At 39.8% G+C, this 22,727-nt stretch overlaps 2 protein-coding genes and 1 non-coding gene across 7 annotated transcripts; 2 read left to right on the plus strand and 1 right to left on the minus strand.

Moving 5' to 3' along the window:
- Positions 1–244: 244 nt before the first annotated feature.
- Positions 245–3,713, minus strand: ACTRT3 (actin related protein T3). Its single transcript, XM_026705794.1, has 2 exons — positions 3,511–3,713; positions 245–1,163 (listed from the first exon to the last, which is right to left on the minus strand). The coding sequence occupies exons 1-2, from the start codon at positions 3,711–3,713 to the stop codon at positions 245–247; spliced, it is 1,122 nt and encodes a 373-aa protein (XP_026561579.1).
- A 3,369-nt stretch (positions 3,714–7,082) lies between these two features.
- Positions 7,083–7,155, plus strand: TRNAV-AAC (transfer RNA valine (anticodon AAC)). Its single transcript has one exon. It is a non-coding gene; the product is annotated as a tRNA-Val (tRNA).
- A 613-nt stretch (positions 7,156–7,768) lies between these two features.
- MYNN (myoneurin) lies at positions 7,769–22,645 on the plus strand. Of its 5 annotated transcripts, none has more exons than XM_026705790.2 (8): positions 7,769–7,861; positions 9,282–9,581; positions 10,672–11,474; positions 14,179–14,338; positions 14,439–14,617; positions 15,227–15,310; positions 15,470–15,556; positions 18,362–22,645. In XM_026705790.2, the coding sequence occupies exons 2-8, from the start codon at positions 9,316–9,318 to the stop codon at positions 18,619–18,621; spliced, it is 1,839 nt and encodes a 612-aa protein (XP_026561575.1). In that variant the 5' UTR covers positions 7,769–7,861; positions 9,282–9,315; the 3' UTR covers positions 18,622–22,645. The 5 variants fall into 5 exon arrangements, with proteins under 5 accessions (XP_026561575.1, XP_026561578.1, XP_026561576.1 ...); XM_026705793.2 differs by having other exon boundaries at positions 7,838–7,861; positions 9,282–9,406; XM_026705791.2 differs by having other exon boundaries at positions 7,860–8,092.
- The last annotated feature ends 82 nt before the right edge of the window (positions 22,646–22,727 follow it).

The raw sequence follows: 22,727 nt of genomic DNA on the forward strand, positions 1-22,727 counted from the left end.
TTTATGTTGGTAAGCGAGACATTTAAGTGAGTTTTGCTCCATTTTAGGACCTTTCTTTCTTGCCACAGTTATTAAGTGAATCACTGTATTATAGGATATTTACAGAAATATAGCCTAAGGAAGCAGCCATGGAATTGTTACCTTTATTTGTCTTTCAAAAAGGTGAGGCAATAAATCTCACCAAGTGTTTCGTGACGTTCTTCCCACAGCTTTTTAAATAAAAATGTTTCTGTACCACAGGGATCTAGAAGCACTTCCTGTGTACTATGTTAGGCCCAACTTCAGCATATTCTTCCTTGGAAATCCACATCTCTTGAAAGGCTGAGAGAGAAGCAAGAATGGATCCTCCCATCCAGACAGAGATCTTCCTGTCAGGAGGGGCTTGGACCAGGACTTCAGTGTCTTTGGGAGCCATGCGAATCAACTCCTTCGTCAAGCGATCTGAAATCCCAGGAAAGAGACTGGAGCCACCAGAAAGGAGGATGTTGGCGTACAGAGTGGTCCTTAAGTCAATGTCACATTTCATGATGGTATTGAATAAGAGCTTATCGATTCCTGGCGCTTCCATGCCAATGTTAGATGGGCGAAAGAGGGTCTCTGGGCAGCGGAACAATTGGTTGTGGATTTTGATAATCTGACCATCAGGCAATTTCCATGTTTTCTCTATTGCAGTAGGTTGTTTGGCCATTTCTTCTTCAGGGTTTAAGCACACATAACACAAGGCCTCCTTGATGATCCTCACAATTTCCCTTTCAGCCGTGCTCACCAAGGCAATGCCACTTTCTCTCAGGATTCTCATTAAATAATCTGTAAGATCCCGGCCCGCCAGGTCAAGTCGGAGAACAGCATGAGGCAAGCAGTAGCCTTCAAAGATTGGGACAGTATGTGTGACCCCATCCCCAGAATCCATCACACAGCCTGTCGTGAGACCCGCAGCATAGAGGGCCAACACAGCCTGAATGGCCACGTAGAGGGCTGGAACCTCAAATTTTTCAAAGAGCAACCTCGTCATTTGTTCACGGTTGGATAATGGGTTAAGTGGTGCCTCGGTGATCAGTGCAGGCCTTGTGCCAGAGTTTAATCTCAGTTCATTCTCATAAGTATGCTTCCAGATTTTCTCCATGTCTGGCCAGGAAGTGACAATGCCATGTTCTACTGGATATCTGTTGGATATAACTGAGAATTAAAGAAGCATGCACATATCTAAAACAACTTGAACTGGGGCAGACAAAATTCTAAAAATTCACAAAGGACGTGTTTCCATATAAAATCTCAGTTCCAAATATCTTTTCATGGTTCCCAATTTATAATCTTAGAATGCTTCTTCTGTGGAAGATTTGATGCTGTAGTTGTTTAACATTAGTTACACTCCGTTTATAGTTTTGTTAGATATGCATTCCTCATTTCCTTCTATAAAAGTTTGGGATGATGTGTGTATAGTCATTTCTTTTCCATCTGAATTCTCATCACTCTCAGATAAGCTGGGCTGAGAAGTAATGATTGGCCAGAGTCAGATGGCAGATAATCAGAGTTGGAAGGGACCTTATAGATCATCTAGTCCAACCCCCTGCCCAAGCAGGAGACTCCACACCATTTCTGACAAATGGCAGTCCAATCTCTTCTTGAAAGTCTCAAGTGATGATGCTCCCACAACTTCCAAGGGCAATCTGTTCCATTGGTTGTCATTCAGGGTGCTTCCTTAGTTAACTAGAGAATGGAACCTGGGGCTTCTTATCATTCTAATTACTATTCCTAAATTTTGCAAGCTGTAGCAGACTAAGTGTTGCACAACATTTACATCTTTATGTATGGAATGTTATCAATAAGCTTTGTGAGTTGAAATTATTCCTGGTAGGAAGTGGGCCTACACTAACATTTTATATATAGAAACTTAAAACAAATTATTGTATTTTCAATTGATTTTCTTTTATGCATTACAACAGAGCTAGAAAAATCTTTGTGAAATCAATTGCTGTAGATCAGAAATTGACAACATATGCATATTTAAATATTGACTTTGATACCCAGCCTGGTCAATGATAAAGAAAGATAGAAACTCATTCAGCTCAGTGACACTGAGACTATTTGCTGTCCATTCCTAGAGGATCATGATTAATCTATACCTAGTATGTAAAGGTTTTGAATTCTTCCTTTGGCCTACTACCTGCTACAATCTCTCTCTCTCTCTCTCTCTCTCCCCCCCGTGTGTGTGTGTGTGTGTGTGTATGGATAATGACATTTCCAGAATAATTTGTACCTAATTTGGCAGACACAATCATCTATTAGGCTTTACACACACACACACACACACACACAAAATACACCTATTTTGACTATGGACATTTTGTCTTCAGCTCTGAATCTTTTTGCAAACTAGGCCATTTAAAGAAATGAATTGACTTGGTAATTATGCATGCCACATATTTTTATTATAGTTCCTAACTAGAGAGTTAAACCATGGTTATGCTTAATTAAGTACTATGCAATGCTCTAACTGAACCTCAACTTTTTACATAAGCGGGCATATTTTAACAGCATACCCCAAGCTGATTTTTATTCTTAACATCTGGTATGTTAATACAAAATTGTGACAAAGAAGCATGACAGTTGTTAAATTAAATAAGGGAAAAAATACCCATCATAGTTTGGATAATCTGGATAGAAACTGCAAAGATAGTAGGAAAGGAAGCAATCTTGCGTTTGACAAATTAAATAATTAAATATGATGTACACCAAGCAAGTCCCTCCTCCCATTTTGAAAAGTGTTTGCAATCTGAAGAAAGTAATCTTCTGTGTACAAACATTTTTTATGCCTCCTTCATCTAGTACTCTCAGTAAAAGACACCAATTAAAAAATGCCTTGCCATAGTCTTTCAAGATGTTTTCCCCTGGCCTAACCTGTTCTGTTTCTGATATTAATTCTGGCATTTCTTGATGATTTCCCATCCATAGATTGAGAAGTTGTGACCCTGTTATGGTGTAGTATAGTAGAAAATCAGGGTTTTATTCTTGTGGATAAAGAAGAATCTCTGATAGCCTTCACTGCCCTCCAAAAACCAGCGAAGGTACATCTAATTCTTTTTAATAGCACCTGAATGGACAACGTATACCTTTCTAGACACTGAACTCCAAGCAGCAGTATGTGCAACCAGCATGTCCAATCTGAAAGACTGCCAACTGCTGCCAATTATGGAGTTAATATCCAATTACATGGATCCAAGGCAGAACTCACTGTCAATCATCACAGAATGCATTAGTCCATCAAATTGACGTTCTATTGTTCAGAATAGCCCTTTTCCATTGCAGTACTATAGATGTCATTCACTCGGCCTAAAATTATGTTCATGTAAATTCATCTTCTCTTACATCATCATTTCAACCTTTAATTCTTAGGATTCCTTTTTCTGAAGTTACTCCCTCCTCTAAGTAAACAGTTTTAAGATGATTTTCTGACCAGTTAACTCTTATTCATCCCCTATGGTTTACATTCCCCAGTGTTTTCTAAAGCACCTTAGGGAGAGGATCCCTCTCTTGGCCTGTGCTTCATCTCCAATGTAGAAATCCTTCTGGCCAGCACCGAGCATTACAGACTTGGCCTTGGCACGGCCTATCAAGTTGGTAAAGATGACACGTGGTTCCTTATCTCCAGCAACACCAGCCTTGAGCAGGCCTGAGCCATTGTCTAAAACTATAGCTGGTGGTAGCTCACCCATCCCTTATTGATGGTTCTGGTTCCTGCACAGAGCAGTGACCCTCAGTGAGCTTGTCTTATATTGGGGAAAGATTAAGGCTAACAATCTCTCCAGACAGGTGTTGCTCGGGCTATTGTGACCTCCATGTTGCTATGATACCTTCTGAGCAAAGCTTTATAAGCCTTGAATAGATGTTTGGATAAGATAGGATGAATACAGTGATTCTGCATTCCTCAGTGAAGCCTATTTCATGGTTCGAGAACTGTCCAGTTGTGGTTAGTCTTTTCTCTTGTGGGGACATGTAATTTAAATGGGAAACTGTTTAAATTTGACCAAAGGCCCAGATACATAACACAAGCTGACACTTCCCATTCCAACCATTCCAATTTCTCACTAGGGTGACTTAAGCATGAACCACCAGGGCAGATATTTTTTTAATGGGGAGGTGTCCTTTTACCCAAACATGGTTGGGGCCGAACAGGATATCCCTCTTCCCCAGGTCTAAAGTTTTTGTTACTGAGCCCAAGATATTGTGGAGCGTGTAGGGCTGATGCAAGCTTAATATTGGATAAGAATGGTTTTTATTTTAATAATTGAAACAAGACAATTACTTCAGGAGGAATGAATCTAGGAAGTTTATGTACTGAAATTAGCCAATATCTATAAATAGATCAACCAACTAACAGATAATGGAACAGAAAAATAAAAATAAAATAAAATGAGTCAACCTGCACTAAAAAGAGTTAAAATGCATCAGTACTACTGCTTTCATTGGGAGTGTCAGGCTATAGTGAAAAGAGCTAAAATAGCTGCAATGGTGCTATGGATGTTCTACCTACCTTTAAAATGCATTGCATATAAAAACAGATAATAGCTTTAATCATATGGTCACAGCCACCCTCTTGACTTTTTTGGACATATCTGGCCTTCCTCTGACTGATTCCAATTCTCCCAGGCTCTTCTGGCAGAGGACCTGGATAGCAAGCCTAGTTGTGAAGCTGCGCTCACAGAATTGCTGCTTTCAGGAATTGCAGCCCCAGCATTGCTAAGGATAACAAAAAATAATAATTTGAGCTTGAATCTCACCCACCACTTGCTTCTCATTGGAAGAGGACTCTATTGTTTAATGAAATACTTGGTTGACAACCAGGTTGTTAGACCTGTGGCACCTTCTTTGTAAGCACTTTATGTTTCTGGGAAGCAGATATTTTCATAATTATCTTCCCAATAAGTCTGGGGAGTGAAAGAAATACATCTGCTTCTCCTAGTCTGAAGTCCTTCAGTTTTCCGTTGAAGTGACAATTCCCAACTTGCATGGCAGCCAATTGTTATGGGTTTCAGGATTTGGTGAAAAAGACTTCAAAGTACATCTTCCTTGATCTACAATCTTGATTCAAAGATTGTTGTGCCTTGAAACAAAGAGCTCTTAAGATCTGATAAAAGGGAGTGATCTATTTTGATAGAAGGTCAATTGGTCAAATAAGTTTACTGATATAACATACCCACAAAAGAATTCTGGTGGGTTTTTATTTGGCTTTTGGAGAAAGACGATGGCAAGACAATGATATGGGGAATGTTTAAGAAGCATAGAGTCTGGGCAGGGATTGGGGAAGTGGGCCAAACTATCTTCTCTTCCAGGAAGAAGGAGTTATTCCCCCTCCAGGACTAGGGCAGCAATGTGTTATGGTAATGTACAGCAAATTCCTCATTCTATATTTAGTGTATAGCCCCATATAAACAGGTGACAGAAGTGTCTTCACTCAAACAATCTTCTTCCAGTTTGTAAGACAAAGAAATGTAATGATCTTTCCATTTGAAAGGCAAAGAATGGCAAGCAAGCACTAACATGCCTGAAACATTTTACCACTTAAAAGTGGGGTAATAGGTATGTAAAAATACTTTTTCCTCACTTGTGACCCATCGATCACTTAGCAATGACTGAATTGTATTCATTGGAATCCTTTATATTACACCAGGAAGGAGAAAGCTGTAGCTTTCCAAATTTTTGGAATTATGGCTGTGTCTATCTCAGCCAACAATCATAAGGGAAATCTGGAACTCATCAGCTTCCCATCCCAAATTTAATCAGAAGCAAACCCCATTGAAGCCAGTGGGATTTACTCCCACATAAGTATCAAACCCTCTTTTAGCCCAGAGCGTTTGTGGGAGCTTGGTTTTTGTAGTGAGTTTATAGTTCAGTATGCCACATGCCCCAAGAAAACTGAATTAATTGCACAACAAAATAATTTGATAAATATGCATGTCATATGAATCATCCTAATGAATATCATGCGTCATCTTTTAAATCTCAGTTCAACCATGGGGACTTGCAACATCTTTCATGCGGGCACAATTTTTTTTCCTTCTTCCTAACATTTGTAGGAAACAATTCATGATTTTTTAAAATGGAAGATTGAGGCTATGCTTTGGCACAAGGTTCCCACTCCCACAAGTTTGAAGAGGGAGAGGAACACCTGCCACAACACCTGTTGTGTTTGTGTAATGGTGCTATTTACTTTGATGGAACAGGTACTTACTTTGTAATAGTTACAGATACTTAAAGTGCTCTATTTATTAGGAAACAAGAAATTCAACTAACTTCACCACAGGAAGGAGAGGGAAAAATCTGGGCAAGTTATATTCTGTAGATATTATTTTAACATTCAGATGATCTCACCTGGAAACCAAGTGGAAATAAGGGTGATATGGTAATTATATTCCTTAATTGAAAGAAAGGAAAGCATGGAAAAAGAATCTACATTTAATCATCCATCAAACCCATTGTCTTGCTCACCCCTGAAATCCCGCTGTGTTCAATTTGGCATTTATGCTCATCTTATAATGTCCTTTTCTAAAATTAATTTTATAGGGTCTTATAGAATATAACCTACCACTTCTCGTTTATACTGTTTTAATTCTCAACAATTGTCTCAAGGAGTGACAGAATAACAGTTAATCCCTTCTTTTTATCAAGTTAATAATCCGTCCTTTTTACCAAGTCATAAGTAACTGGGTTTTTAAGAACAGAAAATGAGGATAATGTAATAATTATTTTTTGTAAGCATGTTAATTTTTCTATAGTTGTGAATATACGTAGCTCAAGGTTGAATTGTGAATTGTTATTTACTACTCTTCGAGCTGGGTTACTTGCTTGCAGACATTTCATTACCCAGTTAGGTATCATTACCCTATAGATGTGTAGCAGCATGATTTGATAGAGGAAATCTTCATTTGGGACTGCAGTATCTATATTTTAGTTAGAGTTTTTTGTGAATAAACATTTGGTCTCACTGTTGAATGCTGCTGTACTCAAATTCTACTTGAGGATACCTAGGTATAATAAAAGTAAAGGAGTGTAAGGAAAATAATTCCAAAGGGTTGGGCATAACAGTTTCCGTAGTGTAGTGGTTATCACGTTCGCCTAACACGCGAAAGGTCCCCGGTTCGAAACCGGGCGGAAACATTTTAATCTCAAAAAACGACTTTTATTTAGACATCAAGGTACTTCTTTTTAATTTATTTTATTTATAATGGACAGAAATTGCTTAAAAATGGACTTTCTCTCAGCTTGTTGCGATAAATTTGGTTTTAATATTTAATACACATGCTCCCAGCGGCTAGGGGTAACTTTTTTTTTTTTTTAAAAAAGAAAACTTAAAAAAAGACGGTGCACCTCAACATTTTAATATTGCAACCGTGCGGCTTTGAAATAAATGTTTATTACTTTTGTTTCCGACTTTGCGCCGTAAAAGTAAGAGTAATGGTTTTATGTGGCTAATGCGCATTCCTGCCTAGATCTACTATAGACATTCCAGACCAGTGAATCCTAATATACTTAATTTCCAGTTTATCAGAGGACAAGTACATTTCACGCCATCCGTCTCTACAAAGTCTTTCGCACCCACCCTAAAAATTAATAATTTATAGCGCTAGACATCATGGGAAATGTAGTTTATGCTGGAGAAACGCCCATTTCCCCACAACTACGTAATGAAGCCCCGCCCCGATTCCAAGCGCAGCCACCGCCACTCTTTCCTGGCTGGAATTGTTCTGCGAACGGAAGTGAGCCTTGACCCGCCACCAACCAAAGAGGGCGGATTCAACCCGCATCATCACAAAATGGCGCCCTGAGCGGAAGCTTCTTCCGCTCGAGTTGCCACCCCTGCCAGGTGTGTTTGCCCACTATAACTCTGAAGAGAGGGGAGGGGTGGGGGAGAAGAAAAGGAAGCGGACTAGGTCGGAACCATTTGGGCTGGATGGCGGGGGAGGGGGAGGAGAAGGAAGGAGAAGGGACACCCGGGCTTGCTGGAGAGAAATCCGAAGGACCAAGGAAAAGAAGTGGGTGGGAGGCATCCCAGTTGGCGGCCGTGAGTGACAGGAGGGACCCGGCATTTGGGGAGGTCAGATTTGGAACCAGAGGGAGCTCTTCCCCCTCCCACCCCCTCAGCCAAATCCTCAGGCGAAAAGATGCTGGTGCCAGTTTGTGTTCTGCTCTTCTTACAGGAGATGCCACTTTGCAGAATTGCTCCAAAACTGCCACCCACCCACCCCAATGTATTTGTTATTAGGGGGTTCCATGCATTTTGCACAGGGAAGAAACCCCTTAGCAGCCTTGTTAGGGAATTTTGGGTGAGGAAGGGCAACTGAGCCCAAATCACCCAGTGACTTTCTCTAATGGAAGTTTGGGAGTCCCTTGAATCTGGGTCTCTCCAGTCCTGGTCCAACTTTCCACTCTGTGTAGATGGATTAGATTAATAACACATCCCACCTTTCTCCCTTGCTCATCCTGCTCCCTCCCTCCCCATCTGTCAGCTAGGGTCGCATATCATATTTTATTTGTATAATTTTATCTTTTTCATATTGTAAACCGCCCAGAGTTACCCTGGGGTAAGACGGGCAGCCAATAAATGTAATAAATAAAGAAGCTACCTCTATGCATCCCTGTTAAGAATACCGAAAAGGATGTCTTTGGGGGGGATTGCAGATGGCACTCCAAATCATATTCTGCCCTTTGTATCCCTACATAAAGACACTGAGGAGTGGGATATAATATCCTGTGCATAAAATGGGAAGAGTCTCAATTGAGCTCTGCAACTGAGATATATCTTTTTAAGTTTGGCTTCTTGAATTTATTCTGCCAAACATACATGCATGGGGTTGTGGGGAAAACCTGCTCTGAGGATGCAGGAAATCTGATGGGACACCCATCCAATTCAGCCTCTGGTTGGCAAGCCAAAAGAGAGTCCAGTTTTAAAAATCTCTTATTACATTCTAAAATAGTATCTAACCTGCTTCCTTTCTGATGTGATTTAAATTTGCTTGTTTTGGAAACTGAATGCTCATACTTTCTAGAACATCTTTCCCCAGCAAATGTTTTTTGTGAGCTATAGCACCCGTGGGGATGTTGAATTTGGCGAATGAAATAGTTTCAGTTTTGCATTTTGCTTTTCTTCATAATAATTAGATTCTGTTGTCTAAATAATTCAAAAATAGTAGATAGAGACAAATATTTGAATGAGTTTGTGTTTTTTTCTTTCCTTCTGCTGGAACGAGGAACCCTGATACTTATATATTTGTTTTTCTTCTCAGGCCAAAGGGGAGAAACTGTGCATCGTTACACAAAATGCAGTGTTCCCATCACTCTGAGAATCTACTGGAAAGTCTAAACAGGCAGCGTGAAGTGGGCTTCCTTTGTGACTGCACCATCATCATTGGTGAATTCCAGTTCAAAGCTCATCGAAATGTTCTTGCATCCTTTAGCGAGTACTTTTGGGCTATTTACAGGGACACTTCAGAGAGTAATATATTTCTGGATCAGAATCAAGTGAAGGCTGATGGATTTCAGAAACTTTTGGAATTCATATACACAGGAGATTTAAAACTTGATAGGTATGGCTGGATATTTATTTAGTGTTTAAAGGAAATACTAGACAGAATGAAACAGAATGCTCGCTTAAGGTATACAATACAATGTAAGTTAAGATGTCACAGAAATAAAGCAGGCAGGAGCAGAAGAGGAAACTAGTATAGGCAAGGTGATGTGCAATGTCACATGATGATTAGTTTAATCCAATTTGCAGGCTCCTCATTTCATGGTACAAAAATCCTCTGTTATATGAGTAGCGTACTTAAAAAAAATCAGTATTAAGCAAGGAAGTTGGGGGGAAATGTCTTTTGATTCAAGTGTCATAACAAGCAACAGCTTAACAGATTGTATGACAACAGCTTGTTACAAGGAATTAGAACTGATACCGCTTGTCATGTATTTAGATATTAGATTTATAGCCTGTCTTTGTACAATAATTCAAGAAGCCAACAATAGTACTTGCTCCTCCTACTTGTCCCCACGAGGACCACCAGGTGAGGAGGTCTGAAGTCACCTGATGATCTTCCATGACTGAAGGGAGAGAGAATTTAAATCTCCCCACGACTAGTCCAAATACTTGAACCACTACATCACCCTGCCTCTCCACAGAGGTGACTGAAGGAATAATTCAGTTAGTATCATTCGGTGATATGTAAAAAATGTTGGTGATTATTTTCCATTCAGCACATTTTCATAGGCTAAACTGAATTCAATATTTTCAGGCTTAAAATTTGCCCAGTGGTCCATCTAAGCATTGGCTCTCATGTCTTAATATTTACCATATTTTTTATGTGGCAGTACTTCTGTTGTGACATGCTTTATGTCAACTACAGTCCAGTATCAGATTTGGTCCATCTGAATAACAGTGTTAGACTATATAGTTCAGGTGAATTGATTGGTAAAATGGGATTATATAGCAGTGACATAACTTTTATGGCTGATGCTTATTTTTTGTGATTTAATGGCCATTTCCAAAGAGGAAAAGGAAGCATAAGTCTTATATCTGATCTAGATTTTTAAAAAATCTTGTTTAAAAATTGTATCTGTTTTCTTAATTTAATATTCATGCATTTTTAAGACCATCAGTTTTCTTTATGTATGTTTTTCTTGCAGTTGGAATGTTAAAGAAATTCACCAGGCTGCCGACTACCTTAAAGTGGAGGAAGTAGTCACTAAATGTAAAATTAAAATGGAAGATTTTGCTTTTATTGCTAATCCTTCTTCTACAGAAACTTCTAGTATCACTGGGAATATTGCATTGAACCAACAGACCTGCCTGCTAACACTTCGTGACTACAATAACCAGGAGAAATCAGATGCCCCTTCGGTGGATATAGTTCAATCTCCAGTCTTAACAGTAGCCTTGGGGAAAAAATCTGTCCAACCCAAAAAACGAAAAAAGGCTTTCAGTTCTCCCAAACACCCACCGAGCAAGCCAGTACAATATCCAGGTGACGTAGCAGAAAACTCTGCTATGGAGATGTTTTTAGATGCAAATAAATTGGCCACTGAGATAACAGAACAAGCTGCCCAAGGCAGCGATAATTCTGAACTGCAACTTACCCCTGTGGTGGAGAGTGAAACTTTTGCTGCTCAAGAAATCCTTGTGCAGACTATGGCCGTGAAACCAAAACAAGGCAAACCACGTCAAAACTGTGCTTTGAAAGAGCACTGCTTATCTAACATTACCAGTGACAAGAACTCCTATCAGTTGGAGAGCTCGGGAGAAGACCTGGATCAGAAATACCCCAAGGCCAAGCCAGTGTGTAATACATGTGGGAAGATATTTTCGGAATCTAGTAGTCTGAGACGGCACATGAGGATTCACAAGGGAGTCAAACCATATGTGTGCCAGCTCTGTGGCAAGGCCTTTACCCAGTGCAACCAGCTGAAAACGCATGTAAGAACTCACACAGGTAGGCTGTTTATTTGGGTTTGGGAATTACATCTTTTCACCGTGAGCAGGAAAGGTCACCCATCTTTCAAATAAATTCCCTTTTGCCAACTTTCATCTTTCCATCTTTCCTAGATTGTTGGAGGCAATATGCTGACACTGTAAACCACTTAGAAAGGGCTATAAAGCACTGGAAGAGGTATATAAGTCTAAGTGCTGTTGCTATTGTGATCAGTTATATAAGTAGGATTCAGGAACGTTCTTCGTCTTCATTTTTTTTTTTTTTAAGGAAGTAGGTATACCCTATCAAATGAAACTAGATATATCAGTATTTGTTGCTTCTATAAGCTGCTAGGAGAGAGAAAAGATTTTACCAAATATAATTTGTGAGCAGAAAGCTCAGTCTTGGGCATTTTCCAACTAGATGTATCACTTTGTCCTGATAAACTGATCTACTGATTTATGAGCTAGAGCCTTCTCCCCTTTCTGTAATATTTGTTTCTTGCCAGGACTATTTAGGTAGGGACATTATAAAACTAAAAGGAAAGGAAAGGAAAAAAATGCCCACAATACAAAAACATGGTTTGAGCTTCTGCCAGATCTTATTAAACAAAATGGTTTCTGGTTGCTGGTGCACAAGTTATGGTTGACAGTGCAGACCTACTTTGATGTAAACAGTAGGTTTGTGTTTCGCCATAATTGTAAAAAAAATGGAGGATCTTATGGTTTATGTGACAAACAGTTGTGAGAAAGCACTGTGTTGCCTTGCAGTATCACCCTTTACTCGTCTTGTACATAAACATTTACACCTGTGCAGGTCATGTGTGAGGCAAAAAGGCTTTTAAAAAGGCTAATTCCAGAGAAGTTGGGTGGCAACTGGGTGATGATGTGTTGATAGCATAGTGGTAGCTGACATAGTGGTCGCTGAAGGTTTGGTATGGCAGAGAGCTAGTGGAAGAAGGCTGAAGAACACGGAGGAAGAGGCTTGGGAAGAAAACCAAGGACTCAGATGAAGATAGGAGTACGTACATTTTATGCTATGGGGCTCAATAAGGAGGAAACAGCCAGAGGCCTGGCAGCTCAGCTTTAAAGTAGCAGCTGAAGTTTATGGGAATTGCAGTGTTATCAGAAAGATGGGAATCCAGTAATGGGAACGGTCAGACTTCTGAGGACATTGACTAGTCAAGGAATGAGCCTCCTGTTCTGCTTGGTTTTGGAAGCCCTGTCCGGTGGGAAGAACAGTGATTAAGTGCCAACTCCTGATCTGGTCCAGCAATAGTCACAAAACCAGCTCAGGCATCAAATCAGCCAAAATTACATCCGCTAACAGTAAAAGAGAGTGCTAAAATAAGAAACAGAGAGAGCTCTTATATTGGTCCTGCCAAATATCTGGCAAGGGCTGGACAAGAGAAGGGGTTGGCTAAATGCTAAGGCAAGGAATCCCCAGGCCAGGAAACATAGGAGAGAGGCAAAAAGACTGAAAAGGAATACAGTAATGTCCTTCTTAGGTCTCTGTGAGTTGAAAGAAGGGTTCGTTTTTCACAGTCAGTGTTTTGAGAAGACATCCAAGGTCATGTTGCTTGGCTGGAAAGACATGCCAGGTGCTAGCTGGATAGATGCCCAGAATCTAAAACTGAAAGCTGAAGACAGCTAGGAGGAAGGAGAGGTGCGGAAAATCATTTTCTTTGGAATCATATTGCCTGTAAACCAGTAAGCTTCTACTTCGCCAGAAAAGGAATCTTGTTGTAATCCTTCAGACTGATCACTATAAAAGAAAACCCACAGTAGTTCTCCCCCCCCCCGGGTTTTTTTCTGGCAGTCTTTAAAAAATGTTTGCTATGAAAGTGTATGGAATATGTGGCTCCAGCTCACAGTATTTAAAATCTTAATAAGTAACAGTGTGAGATTATCACAGTTCCTTTCATTGTTTTGGGGTTTTTTGATGAGGATTATGTGACAATTAAACCATGTCTTTCTAAAGAGTATATTTTGTTGTGCAATCTTCTAGAACTAACAACTCTGTTGGTTTGAATTGTCTTTGCAGTATATAGGATGCAACTTTGTGTTTTAACTTCTAATAGCCAATGTTTTTAACCTTCTAATTGTTTTATACTGTTATTTATGACATTGTAAGCCACACAAAGTTGCTTGATAGTGAGATGGATGGCATATAAATGTAATGAATACATAAATAAACTTGGAATGTCAAATCTGACTTGATAAACAACTGTGAAATCATGAAAGGAACACACACACACACAATCTCTGCTGTGTACCTCTTCCTTTCTCTTAAATGTGTAATCATTCCAAAACTCAGTGGAGTAAACAGCACCTGAAAATGTTCAGCATTTATCAAGCAGCAAGACAATATCTAGAACTCCTGAACATTTTTGTCAAGGGGTTGATTTGTGGCAAAAAAAAAAAATCAGCATTACATGGGTAATTACTGCTAAATTATTATGGATAATCAAGAAAAACATATCTCTCCATTGCATCTATTACTGACAATAAATCGAAGTGCTGCTAAGCTGGAATAAAGAGTGTCATCAGCCAAGGAGATGGACTTCTCCTAGGGTCCAAATGATCTCACCAGATGGGTTCCTGCCCACTCTCTGAAATTCAGCCATATCTCCCTGTCTCTGTCCACAATTCATTTTTGTCCAGAACGGAAAATAAAAATTCCTTTAGAAAGCATGACTAAAGTAACATCTTAATTCCCTTTGCAGGTGAAAAGCCATACAAATGTGAACTCTGTGACAAAGGTTTTATTCAGAAATGCCAGCTTGTTTTCCATAGCCGAATGCATCACGGAGAGGAGAAACCATACAAGTGTGATGCCTGCAACCTGCAGTTTGCAACTTCAAGTAATCTAAAAATTCACGCCAGGTGAGTGAATGAGCATCACCTGAAATTTGGCTAAAGAGGGATGTTGTTTGCTGAAAAGCCACCAGGGCATGGATAGTAGGTGTTTGCTTTTGTACCTTAGGAAACACAGTGGAGAGAAGCCATATGTCTGTGATCGATGTGGGCAGCGATTTGCACAAGCAAGCACATTGACTTACCATGTGCGACGACACACGGGAGAAAAGCCTTATGTCTGTGACACCTGTGGGAAAACGTTTGCTGTTTCAAGTTCGCTCATCACTCACTCAAGAAAGCATACAGGTAATCCTGAAATAAAATGAACCAGGGAGGCCTTACTGGGCTGGTGTAGCTATAAAAAGGGAAGTTTTGAAAGGCAAAACGTGGATTCGTGTGTCTTTTGCCCTCGGGAGGAAAGTATAACAGACTAAAAAATTTGGAGACCAGGCATCTGATTAAGACCATTCTATGTATCAAAAAGGGACGCAGTGGCTAAGATGCTGAGCTTGTCGATCAGAAAGGTCAGCAGTTTCGCAGTTCTAATTCCTAGTTCCGAATAACAAGAGTGAGCTCCTGTTACTTGTCCCAACTTCTGCCAACCTAGCAGTTCAAAAGCATGTAAAAATGCAAGTAGAAAAATAGGGACCACTTTGATGGGAAGGTAACAGCGTTCTGGACACCTTCGGCATTTAATCATGCCGGCCACATGACCACGGAGACGTCTTCAGACATCCCTGGCTCTTCGACTTTGTAATGGAGATGAGCACCACACCCCCTTAGAGCCAGAAATGACTAGCACATATGTGCGAGGGGAACCTTTACCTATGTACCATAAAGAGACTATGTTGCCTCTATTAGAGTATAGGTGAAAGGCAGCATTTTCTGATAACTTATCCTTTATTTTCTCTGCAGGAGAGAAACCGTATATATGTGGCATTTGTGGCAAAAGCTTCATTTCTTCAGGAGAACTTAACAAACACTTCCGGTCTCATACAGGTGAAATCTGAAGCAAAGCCATTATTTACGCATGAAATGTTGCTTAATGCTATACTATTGCTCATTTGCTAATTGCTAATTGTGATTTCATTCCCCACTCCCTTCCTGTTGAAATATCTATATTGGAATTTGGGGACTGACTACAAATTTTGCTTTCAGGTGAAAGACCATTTATCTGTGAGCTGTGTGGAAACTCCTATACAGATATCAAGAACCTAAAGAAACACAAATTGAAAGTTCATTCGGGTAAGTGCTGACTTTAATACCTAAAGCTTACATAGCCTAGATCAGAGATGGCACTTTTTGGCACCAAGTGCCCAAAGCGCATGCATGCAAACCCCCAAAATGCAATGCGTGCACGCCCCGTGCATGAGCCCCATCCCCCATGCATGCCCTCTGCCCCCCCATGCATGCACGGCAGAACCAAAGACCAGCTGGCCAGCAGGAGGCACGCGCACATGCGCGGCGGAGCTGAGCAGGGGCGACAGCTCGTGTATGTCCACAGAGAGGACTCTGCGTGCCATAGGTTCTCCATCACGGGCCTAGATAAAAGGCATTTACTTCATCTGTTCCAAGCAGAGGAATCTGTACCTCAGTCCTCTTAAGTTAACAAAGTTAAATGCTGGATGTTTTTGTAGTGACGTCTTGACATTCTCTATTGTTAATCTATCCCTGCATAAAATACTGAAAGAAACTAAGAAAACAAACTGGAACCAGGAAAGGATAAATGGGCAGGAAAATATGGGAGTGTTGCATCACGTTTTCAGTACTGCTTTTCTTTAGTTGAAACGATTCCCTGTCCCTCTGTACTGTTTGTTTACCTAGGTTAATCATTAGCTTTTTTTTACGCAGGGCTGAATCTCATGTAACTTGTAAAAATTAATTGCATGCCTTTCCTTTATTGTTCTTACAAAAATCCATTATTCCAGTGCTGGGTTTGGCATAACAATCAAATACTTGGAAGATTTATGGTGATATCTGTGTCAGACATCCCTCAGCTACAGTATGGGTGCTTGGCTATCTTTCTGGCTGTTGTGGTGGGTGCAGAAGACAATACAATTAATGTAGTTTTTAGGTACAGTCATTTGAAGGCTTAATAATCTGCAAAGACGTGATTACTTTTCAGGCATACTGCTTTGACATTGTTCGTCTTCCTGCCACCTCTTTGCAATTGTTTTCCCCTTGAAACTGGGATCTCAGTCATCAGTGGATAGACCTTTATGACCTCTTGCCGGAACTGTTAAAAATAAAATGTGAATTACAAACTCTAGTTTTATCGGAAATTAACAGTGCATTGCCCTGAATCAGGGGTCCCCAGCCCTTAGGCCACAGCCCATTATCGGGCCTTGGAACTGGACCATGGAACCGGTGGGCAAGTGAGCATAACACTTATTTGTACGACAGGCGCGTTTGTCCACCCTTTGTGCAAATGGAACTGCGCGCGTCTTCACTAGCACTCGCGTGTAACCATTCCCTCTCCCCTCCAAGTGGCCCACAAAGCTGGAAAGGTTGGGGATCGCTGGCCTAAATAAATAAATGCCTATGAGGTGGAAAGTATTAATTTATTTGTAGGGAAAAATTATACTACTCCAGCAGATTGTCCTTTTTTGATGAAGTCTAGAAGAGCCTTTCCTCAACACTTTTTTTTTAAAAAGAGGGGCAGTGTGCCTCAGTGGTTAAAGTCTTAGACTGGTACCCGAGAGCTGCAGGTTCTAGTCAGTCCTCAGGCACCGAAACTGACTGGGTGATTTGAGACCAGTTGTTCAACCTCTCCCGTAGGAACGTGGCTGTGGGGAAAAACAGAAGAAGGAGCACTGTGGTATGCTGCCTTGAGTTCCTGAATGAAGGATAAGATATAACTCAAATAAATAATGTGTTGCAGTCTAATTCTTGTTAGTGCCAGTGGCTCTGATAGCTAAGTATTATGGGGGTTGATTGGGAAAGAAAGGGAAACAACTTTTAAAAATATCTTTATAAATCTAGAAGCTAATTGCTGTGTTAGGCATTGCTAGATGTTGGTCATTACCTGTAAAACCCTATATATCACATCAGCCCTTCCCGCTAGTTTAGGCAGGGAAAATATGTTACGGACCCCATCAGTCAGAGAATTTCTTCTTAGGTCAAGGAAGAGGGTCTTCTCTGCTGCCGCCCCTGCTTTGTGGAACATCTTGCCCTCAGAGGTCAGGAAAGCCGCTACTCTCTTGGCTTTCCGCAGAGGGGTCAAAACCTAGCTAAATAGCCTTGCCGTGAGGACCCCTCCCCTCGCCTGTTTTAACAGCTCTTTAGTCTCCCCATCTTCAATCTCTCTCATCTCTTGCAGTTTTATAATGCTGTTTTAAATTTTTAATCTTAAAATTATTTGGTGGAAATGTTTTGTTGTATTGGTTAAATTGTACACTGGCCGGAGCTCCTCTGTGAGGGAGATGGGTGGTTAAGAAGTTTGATATACTTATTTTGTATCTATAGTTTGTAAATATAAAATAAATATAACATAAATATAATGTTCCTTGGGCCCATGTTACATGGTATATATCAAATATGCCCATGTTACATGGTATATATTAAATATCACATTTTTTTGCCCTACAGGATGCATTTTTTTCGCTCAAAGGTGGGGCAAAAATGTCTGTGCATCTTATGGAGCGAATATTGCATCACAGACTGTGACATGTATTACCTCAGGGGTCCCAATGGTGGATCGGTTCCGGTCCTTTGGTGAATAGCAGCTGGGCCACCGTGGCGGGGTCATTTTACAGTGCTAAATCCCGCCTCTTCCATCTTTGTCATTGCCCACCTCTTTTGTCTCTTTTCCACAGTGCAGGAATCAATAGGCAGAGCTGGCACATGAGAGGACACCTTTCTATGGTCCTCTCAGGCTCCACCTCCCGCCCTCACCACACTGCTGCTCCATATTTGACGCTCCATATTTTTTTTCTTGTTTTCCTCTTCTAAACTTAAGTGCGTCTTATGGTCAGGTGCATCTTATAATGTGAAAAATACAGTAGATCTTTGTTTTCAAAACTAATTCTTCGGCTTTGTTTGACTTTTCAGATTCTGAGAACCCATTGGATTCCATTGCACTTGACCCTTCCTTCAGCGAGCAAGATTCAATTCCAAGTGAGAAAAGCCTTTTGCTGGAATCTGCTGATGTGAAGCCTTCAGACATATTGCCTCTGCCCATTGGAACAGAGGACCATCAGGTATTGCTGCCTGTCACGGATGGTCAGTCTTCCCCATCTGACACACTTCTGCGATCTTCCATCACGGGATATTCAGAACCTCAGTTTATTTTCCTCCAACAATTGTACTGACAACTGTTGAGTGACGAAAACTCTAGAAATCCAAGCGTCTCTGATCAAAGGGAGCTATGGGTGAGCTAGATTACATCTCAGTTTCCACTATGGACTTTGCTTTGAATTCAGCTTTTTTGCTAGTATTTTATTACTCTAGGACAAAGATTGTGTATTTTCACCTGAAAGAATCAAGATTGCATTTTCTAGGAGATTAAAAAAACGTTTGTTTTTCTTCAACACCTGCCTTAAGAATCCTAAACCATTTAACACAGGGAAGATCCTGCAGTGTTCATGCAGAAACTAAGTCAAGGTATTCAAACAAAACATTGAACCGAAATTAGAGAGGTCTTCTTTTAACTGTAAATGATTTAGCTTTTGAAATAAACAAACCCAACAATAATTGAAAGCAACTCTGGAAATAGCCAAAATAGATGCAGCAACTGGATGCCACTGGACAAAAGATGGGGGAGTTGTGCCATTTCCAGGATGTCAACTTTTCTGTCATGGAAAATTAGGAACTTGGGACAGTGGAGGCTATCTGAAGAAGATGCTGTGTCTCCAGAAGCAGAGATAAATCTGAGTGAGAGATTAAGTCATTGGATATAGAAAGTTGCAATGATGTTTGCTATGTAGGCCACAGGATGAATTTCTTGTCTAAAGAGAAATTTACAAAGTTGCCTATATCAGCTAAATAACCTGATAAGTTATTATCATTGGTTGTGAAGTATGTTGGCTCCATTGATAATAAATAATATAATTATAATGTCCTTGAAATCAGATTTCAGGTCTTAGGGATAAAATTCAAAGCTAAAATCACCCAAAGTAAATTTTTTTTCTGATTTGCTACCTATTCTATACAGATTCAGCTAGTCCAATAACTTGGTCCCGGGACTTTTGTTTCCAGTTTCAGATATTCTTGGCTTGAAAATTTTGGAATGGCTTGTTACAGATTAAAGAAAAGCTCTTCTGGTTTATCAGTAATTTCACAAAAGTTTATAGCTTTATGAGAAGATTGTTAGTTTGATCTGGCATGTTAGTTGTAGAAAAAGAATTTTATTTCCTTCAGAGCTATCAGAAAAATGAAAGGGCTGAAGAAGGAATACTGATATTCCGTCTTTTCTCTGTCAAACTATCTGATCACTGCTGTGTTCACCTAGTTTAAAATTCTGAGTGGTTCATGCATACCAAATCAGTTTCTAAATACATAGCTGACTTCTGATTTTTCTGTCTAATGAATTATAAAATTTTTGTGCAACAGAAGCTAGCCTAAAACCCATACAATATCCACACTGACCATTTCTATGCTGCCAAAGGCATATTGAGTTCCCTTTTTCTTGAAAAGCAATTCCCTTCCAGTTGAAATTCTTAGCAAAAATTCAAGGCAAGTCCTGGAAGTGGTTCCTTGTCATTTCTACAGAAGAGTAAAAAAATGACAAATATTTTCTTTCAGCTCTTGATGTCCTCGTAGCAGTTATGTTTTTTATTTAGTAATACCAAGTGTTTCTGTGAGGAGGTGCCAAGTGGCTTAACTATTTTTTTCAATCACTCCTTGCCAAAAATATAGATATGCTTTAAGGAGCTCTGCATTGTAAAGGAATTAACCTGCTAGTTTCAGCCAAAGTTTCAGTCTATCCAGAATTCTGTTTTCATGTTTTGACTACGAGCTGCCCTTAGGGAATTGCTGATAAGGACATGTTTTTGAAAAGTGCTGTTAAGTTGACATTAAACAGCATGCAAACTTAAACATGAAGTTATGTTCAAACTCCTAAGAAACAAAAAAGAAAAACTTAGCTATACTATTTCACTTCCTTCTCTTATTCTTTGTAGACCTTGGGAAATACAGGAATATTGAAAAAGATGGAGAAATGTTTGAGTAGGATTCCATTCTTTTACAAATTTATCCAATGCAACAAAAGCAAATGTACTGTGTCATAAGAAAAAGTACAATTATTAAATTTATAGCAGTTTTAGCATTAATGCAACCTGTATCCTCTCTCTGGCAACTATACCAAATTCAAATTTTGATTTGGGTAAGATTTGTAGTACCCACTCAGATATCTGGCTTATATAGGTATATGGTATTTATGTGCAAAACTGAATATAATCTAGTAACTAGAAAACCAGATTCAGACAGAACGAACTGTATTCCTTACATTGCATAATATAAAAGGAACCACTGTATTGTGCATTTTGCCCTCCAGTTCCTGCAGGCAAGAGATCTTTAAAAAGTGTGCTGTGTGGTAACAGTTGTGTCCCAATTATTGAATCTGGGAATTTGTAGAACTGTATGCAAAGGATGAACATTGCCATTGGATGTGATTGTGCAGAAATTTTGGCATGAGTAGGACTAAGAAAAAAAGAAGAGTTTAAAACTCATCTCCATGCATTTTTCAGGACCAGGAGAGCTAGAGACTCAGTAATTCTGATTTTAGGAACTATATTCCTAGCCTGATGTGTTGCTTGGTAGATCCAGCCTGAATAAAAATAATCTGGTTTTGAATCATCAAAAACTGAAAATAGAAGGATTTTGCCCTTATTTACAGCAGCCAAATTGCTATCCTAACAAACTTCAAGCCCAAAGTCAAGTGGCTTTCGTACTTATTTCCTTCCCCGACTATTCAAGAACATAATTAGCATTGTTAGCTTACATTTAGGAGTTATAGTTTAGAGAAAAAGGAAAGGAGGAGGGTTGTCTCTGTGAAGCTTGGCAACCACTTCTTACATTTGTGAAGATGGAGAGGAGCTGGTTGTTGATATTTTCCTGATACATTCAAATAGCAATAGCACTAAGACTTACATACCATTTTATAGTGCTTTATAGCCCTCTCTAAGCGGTTTACAGAGTCAGCATATTGTCCCCAACAATCTGGGTCCTCATATTATCCACCTCGGAAGGATGGAAGGCTGAGTCAATTTTGAGCCTGGTGAGATTTGATCTGCCAAATTGCAGGCAGACGGCGGTCAGCAGAGGTAGCCTGCAGTACTGCACTCTAACCACTGTGCCACCGGCCTTTGTGGTATAATCTTGCTTAGGGCTGGTGATAGCACAAAAAAAAATTGTAAAATGTATACGAAGATAGATTTTGGATATATTTCTTTATAATATCGTTATAAACTATCTTCTGGAGAAAACAGTTTAATATAGGTATTTCAGATGAAGATGATTTGGGTCACTCTTGAACACTGTTTCAGAATTTCCAAAAACCTTGTCCCTGGGGTTTTTTTATTGGACTGTATTTGATTATTTAATATTTATAAATATTTTTTTTTCTTTCTACGGTTTGTGGTTTGTACACAAAGCAATTTTTTTAAAAGACCGTTTTTATCATATACACTACTTAGACTCTGGAAGAGCTGAAAATTATTGGAGCAATAACTGAATATACAACCTTTTTTAATTCCAAGTCTGACGATTCTACTGTGATACTTGGAAAACGTGGGCTGTTGAGCGATAACATATCTTTTTTTCACAAATCATGGTTTCTGCTGGTATTAAAAGTACCAGCTGCGAAAATCTGCTGGGTGCTATAGGGACTGGGTCACAAAGAGGGGTGCGCTATATTTTGTGTATGAAGCTTCCCCCTCTAGCTTCGGTGGGGAGGAGATGGAAGGAAGAGCCAACTGCATTTTGGACTTAAAAATTAACCTGGTTGATGACTAGTCATTTGCTGTGATTCACCAGCCAATAAACGGAGGTTTTGATGCTGATGTGGAACACTGTTTCCACAAAGAAAAGGGATATTCAGACCTTTCCTTCATCTGCATGTTGAGCTCTTGGCCAAGAATGTTATTATTTTTGCCACATGAGAGTTGCACGATTGTGGGCATCCTAAAAAGTTTTGTGACTTACACCACCCCCACCCCCCACCCCCAGTTTAAGTTATTTTTTAAATGTTTTTCTCATGTATTTGCAAATCTTTTTTGTTCAAGGGTAAATGTATGTGTAGCTGACTTCCTGTTTTTGTACATCCCTCTGAGGGTACCCGTGCATAGGTTGCAATATTTTAATGTTAGATTTGAATAAACTGGTTTTGTAACAGTTCTGGGCTCTGCTCTTCTATTGTTGCTTTGGATACAAAGGGACACGGAAGAGAGATTTGAAAAGTCTTCATTTCAGAATGATC

Source organism: Pseudonaja textilis, chromosome 4, assembly GCF_049901715.1.
Source record: "Pseudonaja textilis isolate UNSWEBS1 chromosome 4, rPseTex1.2, whole genome shotgun sequence".
Taxonomy (NCBI): Eukaryota; Metazoa; Chordata; class Lepidosauria; order Squamata; family Elapidae; genus Pseudonaja; species Pseudonaja textilis.